This window comes from Rhineura floridana, chromosome 11, assembly GCF_030035675.1.
Source record: "Rhineura floridana isolate rRhiFlo1 chromosome 11, rRhiFlo1.hap2, whole genome shotgun sequence".
NCBI classification, from domain to species: Eukaryota; Metazoa; Chordata; class Lepidosauria; order Squamata; family Rhineuridae; genus Rhineura; species Rhineura floridana.
Genome location: NC_084490.1, coordinates 35,488,160 through 35,500,423, shown reverse-complemented (window position 1 = coordinate 35,500,423; position 12,264 = coordinate 35,488,160). Strand labels below are relative to the sequence as shown.

At 36.6% G+C, this 12,264-nt stretch overlaps 1 protein-coding gene across 1 annotated transcript; it reads right to left on the bottom strand.

Annotated features, from left to right (window-relative positions):
* Nucleotides 1-322: 322 nt before the first annotated feature.
* Nucleotides 323-10,290, bottom strand: LOC133367922 (olfactory receptor 13G1-like; the record flags this gene model as incomplete). The annotated part of the gene is made up of 3 exons (XM_061592009.1): nt 10,207-10,290; nt 5,248-6,177; nt 323-346 (listed from the first exon to the last, which is right to left on the bottom strand). Coding segments are annotated over exons 1-3 (1,038 nt in total), but the record flags the coding sequence as incomplete, so codon positions are not given.
* Between the last annotated feature and the right edge of the window lie 1,974 nt (nt 10,291-12,264).

The window sequence follows — 12,264 nt, the reverse complement described above, 5'->3', positions numbered from 1 at the left end:
CAGCTAAAGTTTCTATTGTAAATCAAATTAAAATGTTACAGAAGCAAGTATCAATGTTGACAGTTAGAGAAATTGAAAGGAAATTAAATTTTGCTAAACAAAGGACTTTTGAATTTGCAAATAAACCTGGGAAATGGTTAGCATATAAATTAAGAAAAGAACGTCAAAAAATATTATTTTAAAGATACAAGAAGGAGATGAGACGCTGACAGATAATGTAAAAATCAAAAAGATTTTTCATCAATATTACTCAACATTGTATAAGTGTCAAGAAATTCCATCTGAAAAAATAGAAGAGTATTTATCTAAACAGAATTTGCCGAAAATTACAGATTTTCAGAGACAAGTTATTAATGGCCCTATTACGTCAAGAGAGATATCTGAAGCTATAAATAAAATTAAATTAGGAAAGGCGCCAGGACCAGATGGGCTATCTGCAATGTATTATAAATGTTTGGAGGAAGAACTCTTGCTACCCTTACAGTCTACAATGAATTCTATTTTGCAAGAGGGAAAGATACCGGATAGTTGGAAAAATGCTAATATAACATTAATACCTAAAGAGGACCAAGATTTAACTAAAACAAAAAATTATCGGCCAATATCTCTACTGAATAATGACTATAAAATTTTTACAATGATTTTGGCTGAAAGATTGAAAATAATATTGCAACAATTTATTCAGGAAGATCAATCAGGGTTTTTACCTAAAAGACAATTACGTGACAACGTCAGGAATGTTTTGAATGTGTTGGAATATTTAGAACAACGAAATGATAAACAAGCAGCTTTGATTTTTTTAGATGCTGAAAAAGCATTTGATAATTTGAATTGGAAATTTATGTTCCAGGTTTTGGAGCAAATGGATTTTGGAGACAACTTTATAAAATGGATCAGATCGATTTATACATCACAGAAGGCCCAGATAATTGTTAATGGAGACTTAACGGATTCATGTGAAATACAAAAGGGTACAAGACAGGGATGTCCATTATCTCCCCTTTTATTTATTCTGGTTTTAGAAGTGCTGCTTAGAGATATAAGGCAAGATAAAAGGATTTCGGGATTAAAAATAAAAAAAGAAGAATATAAATTGAGAGCATTTGCTGATGATTTGATAATTGTACTAGAAAACCCTTTGGAAGGAATTCATATATTGATGGACAAATTAAAAGAATTTGGACCGTTAGCAGGATTTAAGATCAACAATCAAAAAACAAAGATGTTGGTGAAAAACTTAACTTTAAGGGAACAGAAAGAGTTAATGGACAAGACAGATTTTACAATAGAAAAAAAGTTGAAATATCTAGGCATCATCATGACAAATAAAAACTCAAAGCTGTTTCATAATAATTACGAAAAATTATGGACAGAGATTAAGAAAGACTTGCTAAGATGGGATAAACTACAACTGTCATTAATGGGTAGAATATCTGTGATAAAAATGAATGTATTACCGAGAATGATGTTTTTGTTTCAAACAATACCTGTAATATCCTCTGATTTACCTTTTAAACAATGGCAAAAAGATATTTCTAAATTTGTATGGCAAGGAAAAAAACCAAGAGTTAAATTTAAATTACTTCAAGACGCTAAAGAAAGAGGAGGACTGGGATTACCAAATTTGAGACTTTATTTTGCTGCCTGCTGTTTAGTCTGGATAAAGGAATGGATCTTATTGAGGAATAAAAGACTATTGGATTTGGAGGGCCACAATCTGAAGTGGGGATGGCATGGATATCTATGGTATGACAAAGTAAAAGTAAACGTAGACTTCAACAATCATTTTATAAGACGTTCTCTGTTGAAAATATGGAATAGATACAAACCAAGGTTTTATTCGAAAATACCATTATGTGTCTCAAGTCAAGAAGCGTTTTATAGAAGAGAAATGTCTGGAAAAGAGAAATGGTTAACTTATCAAGAACTATTAGAAAATGTACATGGAGAATATATAATGAAAGAGAGAGAACAATTGATAAAGGAAGGATATAGTTTTCATTGGTTTGCCTATTTACAATTGTTAGAAAGATATAAAATGGACAAGAAAATGTATGGGTTTGAAATAAGTAAATCTGATTTTGAAATAGGTTTGTATACAAATGATGAAAACATAATTGCAAAAATGTATAAACTTTTATTGAAAATGGATATGGAGGAAGAACAAGTAAAAGAGTGCATGGTAAAGTGGGCAAAAAATTTTGGTCATAATATACAAATGGATCAATGGGAAAATATGTGGAAAAAAGGCTTGAAATTTACATTATGTTATAATCTTAAAGAAAATTTTTATAAAATGATGTACCGTTGGTACATGACTCCAGAAAAGCTGTCAAAAATGTATAGTAATGTCTCTAATGTTTGTTGGAAATGTAAACAACAAGAAGGATCTTTTTATCATATGTGGTGGTCATGTAAAAAGGCGAAATTATTCTGGGCACAGATAGGTAGGAAGATGCAAAAAATTTTAAAGATAAATATTCAGTCAAAACCAGAATTTTTTTTACTGGGTTTTATGGATAAACAAATAGAAAAGAAATATGGAAGAATATTATTATATATGATTACGGCAGCAAGATTATTATATGCACAAAAGTGGAAAATGGAATCAATACCAACAATGGAAGAATGGCTACTGAAATTAATGGACTTAGTAGAAATGGATAAATTGACGTGTTTACTTAGAGAAAAATCGACAGATACATTCCTTAAGGATTGGAAGCCTCTCTTAGACTTTTTGTCGAAAGATCAAAATAAAATGATGATACTGGGATTTGATGATTAATTAAGACAGCTTATGGAGAAAAGGGATTCTGTATGTACATATTAAGGGACAGGTTTGATGTATATTATATACTTATAGCTGATCTGTGACAAATCGGAAGTCAACCATTTTATTTTTATTTTTTTGTTGTAGTATTGTTATGTTTTTTCTTATTCTGTTTTGTTTGTTTTTTGGAAAAATTTGAATAAAAACTATATAAAAAAAAAATAAGGCAACATCAGTGCTACTTGATTTAGTTTGCTGTGAATGACAGACCACTAGACACTTATTGTGTCTTTGCATTACTTGCTTTCTTTACAAAGATAGAACCAGAGCATGAAATGAGGTTTTGAGGCAGTCCTACAGAGCAACAACAACATATTTATTATGGTCAACCAGCTATTAAAGGAAATACACACTGTATAAATACATAGCCACAGAATCAAAACACCAAAGGTGAGAATTTAAGAGCTAACGAATCTAAGAGATTCACTCAAGGAAATTAGTCAGGAAAATGGAGGGAAAAAACAGCAGAAGAATACAATAGAACACTGGTGAGTGCTCATTATCGGGCCTACTCAGTGGCCGTGAGGGTGGCAAAGAAGGTATACTTCGCTGCCTCCACTACAGCTTCATTATGCAGTCCAGCAGAGCTTTTCTGGGATGTACGAGGTCTGACACTGGCTTACAGGAACTGGTGGAAACAATAGCACTTGATGTGACTTGTTTGCAAAGCATTCTGAGGGTAAATTCTCTGGTGTCTGCCAGGCCATTATCTCCACAGCTGTAGTGGATGAGTCTCAAGAGGTATCCAGAACACTGTCTTGCCGTGTTGTGTTGGATATGTTTCAGTTAGTAGAGCTCAAGGATGTGAATAAGGTGCTTGGTTTGGTCTGGGCAACCACTTGGGATCTTGCCACTTGCCCCTCATGACTGATAAAAACTAGCCGGCAGTGTGATGGGCCCGGGAGGTGATTAATGCCTTCTTGCGAGAAGAGGTGGTCCTTGCCTATTTAAGGAGGTGGCGATTGGACCACTGAACATTCATACATTCAACTTTCAGATATAAGGCATAATTAATCCTCTCAGTGGAGTAAAAAGAATCTAAAAAGTGCTTAAGATTGTCTGGATCACACCACCACTCATGGTTCTAGATCTAAAGTCTCATAGGTTCTCAAAGCAAATTAAATAGCAACAAATGTCAAGGTAGAAAGCTGGCAAGCACCCCAAAACAAAACACTATGCTCTAAAAATAAATTTATTGTAATTGTGAGATGATGCAACCATAATCAACAACACCACAAAGTTGCCACCCTCAGCTCCTTTGGCAGGAATATTTATCTGTGAGGGAACAAATAAATGAATGCATTTTAATTTATGAATAATGATAATAAATTTGTGAATTATCAAACCAATAACCATGAGGTGTGCTGTGAGGAAGCCAAAGCATTTATTTTTATTTTTCACTTTTAGTGATTCATTGTCAAATCATCTAAGCAGTTTAAAATATTTTGGTGAATGGCTTCCAAAACTGTTTTTGCATTGTGGCATTATATTGTATGTGTAAGATGAAGGCCTACAACTTACATATTTGAAAGACTTGGAGCATAATCCTAACCTGCCAGTGATGATGGATAGAGGGAGGTCATGACTGGTTCATCACTTCACTGACCGGCACCAGAGAGGAGCCTAGGCAATTTCTTATTGCAGGGATAAAGTGCCTGGGAACTGGCTGGGAACTGAAGCTTGGGAGACCCTCCAAGAATCCTGAGGTTTGGACACTTTAGCCAGACTAGCATGGAGCTGGCGCAGCAGGATGGGATGGTCAGCACCTTATGTCTTAGCCAGTGTGAGCCTGCAGGGCTTGTAATGCACCTGTGGATCCACTGATCCACTTTCCCCCAAAGGAACCCAAATCACACTGTTGGTATATTTCTAAGTTAGTCTAAGAATTACAAAAATCCAAGAAGTAGCATAGCCTCTTTCAAGCTGGCATCAGTGTATGAGAGTTTGAAAAGTGGGAACGATTGCAGATGAAATGATCAATGCTGTTAAACTTGCAAAAGAACAGTTGCAGCATAAGTCTAGTCTGAACTGCACAACTGACCATTCTGATGTCCTACACTCCAACAGCAAAGCTAACACAGAGATTACTTATGAAGAACTCCTTTGTCTGTTGAGTCGCAGAGTTTTCATTTCAAAACACCAGTCAGCAATGAAGAGGAAGATTTTAGGATCCAATTGGATGTATTTTCACTAAAAAGCTATTACACATACTGATAAGAAAACTCTGCTTTTATGTTCCACAATTGATTCCCAAACATATGGAACATATTTTGTTGAACATGAACAATCCATCAGTTTACTTCTGCCAACTTTTCCCCTATTCAGCTACTCCTCCTAACACCAGTAGCAGCAGTGGTGTTATAGAAGATCTTTGCAGATCAGACTTGAGGTCTCCGGAGCAGCCTGCCTCTTCCAATAATTGCCTTGAGTGCCTCTTTTACTTCTTTGTTTCTCAGAGAATATATGAGTGGATTAACAACTGGAGTTACTACCGAATAAAGGAGAGAAACAAATTTGTCTTTCTCTGGAGAGTAATCTGAGCTGGGCCTGATATATGTGTAAATGACTGAAGAGAAGAAAAAACTGACTACAATGAGATGAGAGGAACATGTGGAGAAAGCTTTCTTTTTCCCTTCAGTGGAACGGATTCTGAAGATAGCTCTCAGGATAAAAAAGTAAGATGTTAGGGTCAACCCACAGCTACAAATCCCAAAGATCACATCTGCCACAAAAGCCATCATCTCATTCAGGCTGGTATCAGAGCATGAAAGCTGTAAAAGTGGGGGTATATCACAGAAGAAATGGTTGATTATGTTAGAGTTGCAGAAGGAAAGCTTCAGCATAAGTCCAGTATAAACAGCAGAATTGACAATCCCAGCACCCCACACCCCACTGGCTATGCCAACACACACTTCCTTCCTCATGATGACTGTGTACTTCAAAGGATGGCAGATAGCAGCATAACGGTCAAAAGACATAACAGAGAGGAGAAAAAGCTCTGTTCCCAAAGCCCATACAAACAGATACAATTGTGTAATACAGCCATAAAAAGAGATGGTGTTTATGTGGGTCCAAAGGGTCTGGAGCAATTTTGGAGTTGTAACTGAGATGGACAACACATTCACTAAGGACAAATTGATGAGCAGGAAGTACATGGGAGTGTGGAGTTTCCTGGAAGAACATATCGTTAAAATGAGTAGGAAGTTACCAGTTAAAGCAGTAGCATAGATGCATGTGAATATCCAAAAGAGAAGTGTCTGTAATTCTGTAGAACTAGTGAGACCGGCCAGTGTAAACTCTGTAGCAGCAGACTGGTTCTTTATTTCAGTATCTCTGATGCCAGTTTCCTAAACACATAAATTGTATTGTAAGTTAAATTAATTACCATAATTTATACATAGTTCATACCTTTCTCTTTTACTCTCTTTCCTTCTCACCCTTTCTCTGTTTCTATGCAAAATGGAAAAAAATCAGCATCTATTTGACCTCCCCAGTCATTTGCACGATTATGGGAAACCAGTCTGAAATCTCAGAAAATGTGTACACTCAGATACAATTCCATGCACAGTTACTTAGAAATAAGTCCCATTGACATCAAATGCCCAAGAAAGTCAGGCCAATCCCCCCGCCAAGAAAAGACTCATTGTGGTTTCTGTTTAAGCAGGGACCCAGGACCTGTCAAAAGAGCACCATGATCAATCTTTTCTACAATTGCCATTGCTTAATGAACATGAGTATCACAAATTGTTTCAGTGAATGATCTACTGGTTAACCTGGTTTATATCATCTGTAGGTAATTGTGAGCATTTGTTGAGAAATACTGATTTTTTTCCATTTTAGAAAGTCTGTGTTTATAGTGCTTCTCTATGAGCTGATTAATTCACTATATCTGACTGAAAATATAATGCTATGTGTGTGATTTAAAACAAACCAACAAAACAGCATGTGTATAGGCAGCTATATCAATCTACTCAGAGAAAGCTGATCAGGTGAAGGATCCTCTGAATGTGCATATGGATGTAAATTGTTAAAGGACTAATTCATTGTGCACAATCATTTGTTCTCAGTAGTTTGCTATGGAGAAAACTCCATTGAACATGGTGAGACTTGTTTCAGTATTTTAGGTGATACCTTACATCATTTCTCTGTTGTTATATGCCTCCAAGTTGACTACGACTTATGGCGACCCTGTGAATCAGCGACCTCCAAGAGCACATTTCTCTGTAAACAGGCTAATTTCACTATGCTTTCTGGTTAAACCAGTTTCTAAACATTTTATTAATGAAATAGATTATCACAGCAACAGCAACATCCTCACATCAAATGCAGAGGGACTGAAAAGAAATCATAGTTTAATTTACATAATCTAATAGTAATTAAAAAAGAGAAAAGAAACACAATGAAGTTATGTTACTACATCATGTAATTATAATTAATATAGGCCAATTCTTTTTTTTAATTAAAATTTCTTCTACAACTTCTATCAACTTATCTCTAGACTCTGATATTGACTTTTCTGATTTCAATACTGTTTAAACTTATTCTTCTGTTCCAAAGAAGCTTTTTTTTGGTACCATGTTACTTCTCAAGCAGGAAATAAAGTTAAGTAAAAATAATGGTAATAGTAATATTTTATTTATATATTTATTTATTAGATTGATATCCTGCCCTTCCTCCCAGTAGGAGCCCTTATATTGTTTCCAGTAGGATCAACAATATTAATGATATTTATTAATGATAATGATAGTAAAGTAGCATAACAAAACATGTTCTCTCTATACCCTTTTTCTTCCACATATTACAGTCATTGTATATTCCAGCTTGCGGAAAACTATTTTTTTTAAAAAAAGACATTAATGGACAGATTGCAGGGCTAGTAATGCTTAAATATTGGCCCATACTTGCAATATCACATCCCTAATTGCATTATTTCTAATTTCCATATTCATTCATTTAATGCAAGGACAGGGAAACTATGGCCCTCCAGGTCTTGTCCCATCAACTCCAGCTAGAATGGTCAATGGCAAGGGTGCAACAACATCTGATCTTGGGATCTTTATTTGCTCTAAATCTGAATGGGCACTTTGATGCCACTGGGTGAATGCAGTCAAAAAGCTGCTGGATAATAATGGTTAATATTAATCACTGCCAAGACACAATGTTTGTTTTTCTTTTGTTTTTCTGTGTAGCTTTGAACATGATTCTAGGAATTTTTGAATCCAAAATAAAGTGATTAATAGTGTGAAGAGTTTAGATGGAATAGTTAACAAATTTTTAACGTTTTTTTTAAATCCCTCAAGAGTACAAACCAGTCCTACAACCCCTGTTGGCAGGGGTTCCAGTGTGGCGGAGACACCACCATTTCTGCAGCCTGGCAATTGTTGACATCTATGGTAGAAGTGGGGGCAGAAATGTCAGGCCTTGATTGGGGTTGATGCCATTACACACTGGCTCTGAGACTACCTCAGGATACAGCAGATCTCTGTACAGCACAGCCTTGCTTTGGATTATTAGCCCAATATTAAGTTTTGTGAGTGTTTGTAGCAGTATTTTGATTGATACCCTGGAAAATGCCCAACTTACCAGGAGATGCTTCAGCAATAGTCTAGTCATTTCAACCATTACAGCTGCAGCTGCAATGATAAATTATATATTACAAACTGGTAGCAAACAGTTGGTCTCACTGCAATCAATGTGAAACATTGTCATCCCTAATTTGTCCTATTGATTTCCATGGGAAGTAGATGCAACTGTCTTAAAGGCTGCATCCAGCCCAAGCACTTGGCATCTTTCAAATGTGTCTACCAAAACATTGAGACTATTTTAATAAAACAGATCAAACAGGCTCTATTCTCTCCTTCTCCCCCATACACACACAACATTTATTAAACAGTTCTGACTGGATCAGGGATAATGCTATCACAACACTAAAAAAGAGACTCTCCATAGATAGATAGATAGATAGATAGATAGATAGATAGATAGATAGATAGATAGATAGATAGATAGATAGATAGATAGATAGATAGATAGATAGATAGATAGATAGATAGATAGATAGATAGATAGATAGATAGACAATTCTCTGTTCACTGTCTTAGAAACTAAATTACACACAGTCAAAGTAGAAAGATGAATGCTATGTGTGCCCATCTACCATCAATGCCTCTTCTGACTACCAACACTTTATGGCTTGGAACCTAAACAGGTTAATATAAGGAACTTCATGGAAGATTACTGTGTTGGTCCGACCTCTACAGAGTCCTGCATCCCATGAGGGTCAGTGGATCCTCCTGAACGCTATGAGAGAGGGGATGCTAGCAGAGCGGAGAATCTCTCAAAGTCCAACTTGGATTTCTTTTTCCTTAGCTGCCCTGACCATGTAGAGAGCCTTTTTGGTTGTGGGATGAGTAGAAAGAAACCTGTCTTAGGATCCTAGCCTATCTGTTCATCGAATTGTATGTTGATCATGAGGGTCAGCCAAGGCCTGTGGATTTTTACTGATATTAAAACTGAGATATACCATTTTATGTTCCATAACTGCATTAGGAATGGTCAGCAGATAATACGCAGGCCATCCGAGACTCCAACCCAATATTACACGTATCTATTCCAGTGCTGAAGACCTCTACCAAATGTTAATGAAAATATGGTGAGAATGTTGCCCACCATCTTAATATACTGTAGCTATAAAAAAAATACTGTAGCTATAAAAAAAAAATAACATATCATTCTTTAACAAAAATGCAGAAGCCAGACAGAGATGATATAATAGACAGATCTTACTTGTAATGATCCTAAACAATAGATGTAAAGAAAGAAAATAAAAAAACAACAGAAAACTTAGGCAGAATAAGATAAAAGATAATGAAAAATAAAAAGAATAGCTAAGGGAAATTTCATTTATATAATGTAGGTGAGTGTCATATATTGGCTAGGGAAATTTTATAGGTGTAAATAGGTTCATACTGCATCTTGTATGCTAGTGACTTTTAAAAAGATGCCACCTTTCAATAAATGTGTTAGGTGCGGCTTACCCATTGTTATTTCTTCTAAAACAGGTTATTTTAGGGTTGTTTTTTTTTACTTCCCAAAATTTATTATGTCATTGAAATATGTCTAGCGATTTCAATTTCCAATTAGCATTAATGACAAGCCTATGAAAAGTTCCAATGTCAATTTGTATTTAATCTTTTTGGAAACAGAGTTTGGAACTTCATGTTTTCTTCACCACCACCCCAGTTTAAAATAAAGTATCATTCAGATTCAGAATTGAAATTCAATTTTAGCTCATTAACACAAGGCTAGGTGCTTTGTCTTGCAGGTGTAAGAACCTTGAGGGAGCTGGGTCAGATAAGATGAAATTAAAAACTTACCTCCATTCCTCTCTGCTGCTGTTTATTTTTTTCTTGGCTGTTTTCTTTATTCGTATAGAATTGAATTATTTTCTGTTTCATCATCTGGAAACCTCCAGAGCCAATTGCCTGTCATCAATCTGAACAATGCTGATAACTAGTTCCTATCCTGTTTTAGATATTTATACTTTTGTAATAAAGCCATGGCATATTTGGAATCTTCTATTTAATAAAATAATGGGACTGTTGGGAGAAAGACCTTTGAGGAATCCCAAGGAATGTGGTAAGTATTCATTCTACTTCCTATTTCAACACTGGGTGCATTTTCAAATACCCAACTTATCTTTCCATTTTCAGAGGAACATCTCTTTGTATGTATGCACTGCTGTTTTAGACAGATGCTTAACTTCCTTGCTGAAGTCTAAGCAACATAAAAAGTGCTTAACATCGGGTGGATCAAGACTAGGGTTTCCAGGTCAGAAGCATGCCAAACGCTGAGATTTTATGGGTGTGCCCCAATGACATCATTAAGCATCAACCACAGTTGCCTGGAGCATACCACTCAAAAAAAAAATCTCTGATTGAAAATTAAGAAGGGTTGACTAGGGATCCTCTGCAAATATATCCATATCAAAGCAGGGTTGGCAGCCCCCGGCCTGGAATGCCCTGCCCTGCATTTTGAAATGGCTGCTCCAAACTTCTTTATAGATTTGTCCCTTCACTGCAGAGAGAGGTTTGAGAAATGAGAAAGAGTTGTGGCCGAGTGTTGAAATAAACACATAGACACCAAGGCTAGGTTGAACTAAGGGCCACTATATTAAGCTTTAAACTTAACCCTTAAAAGAACCTGCACAGGTAAAACATAGGTGAGGGAGCTAGGTTATAAGTGATGTATTATACAGCCACGAGAGTGTCTGTATACTATAGCCAGTGTGGATTTTTCACATTCTGCAATGTTACATTGAAAATACCCCCAAGCCATTCTGATGCTTCCGACAAGCTCATATTTTTTTAAAAAAAACCTTACAAAACTTACAGTCCTGAACTCAGAAACATTTGCTTAACAACACTGTCAATTTTCATGGCGATTCACGAAACAGTCAGAGAGAATAGAGAGTTCAAAGTCTAAAAAGACAGAAAAAAACCCCAGAGCCCTTTTGGATTTTTTTCTCGGAGAGTTCTCATAATCTGTTGAAATTCGTTAAAAATCAGCCATGTTCACAGAGTACCTGTAATCCTTATACTGACCTTGCCCCATACTCTGACCTTCATCTTCTGCAGTTTAAAAGTTTAAAAAATGCCTGGCTGATGTTTAATTAATTTAAGAAATTTTAGCTGGCACCCAATGATAATGCTGGGCATGCAAAGTAAAAACCAACTGTCAGAGTTCTAACAGCCAGACTCAAAGCTGCTGGGGCTGCCTAATCAGGGGGTCACACCCACACCAGTCACGAGTCATGGCTTCCCTCAGAGAATCCTGGGAATTGTAGTTTCTGAAAGGTGCTGAAGCGAGAGATATTTCTATCAAACTTTAAAAAGCAGGGAAATTGGGAAGCTATAGTGAATGCACCAGGGGAGCAGGAGACCTGAATTCCTCTCTGAGATATTGTACTGCACTACAAATTTGTCAGAATGAAAACACAATTTGGGTTGGTCTTTCATAGTCCAATCCACTTCCTGCAAGAATTTGGTAACATGTGCCTCTGAGCATATGGTGAGTGGTGGCCATTCTGCTTACCCCTACCCCCTACCCACCCCAAGGGAGAGTAGAGGGCCCTTTGCACATCACCAACCCTCAGGCCGTACAACCCCAGGTGGATGTGGTAAGTTTGCCCCAAAGTCAGCCCATATCCTGGTACCACAGTGTGGAGTAGGCAAAAAATGTGCCCACCAACATGGGTGACCAGAGCAAAAATTCCAACTTGGCCCAGAAACAACCTGCTGAACACACCAAAGTAAGGGGAGGAGGGACAGGTGTCACTATCCAAAGAGGGAGGCTTCTGGGGGGCATGAGCTTAAATCAGGTCAGTCGCCCTTTCTTTCCCACGCCCGCTGGCTCAGGCTACCTCAACTGCCCTA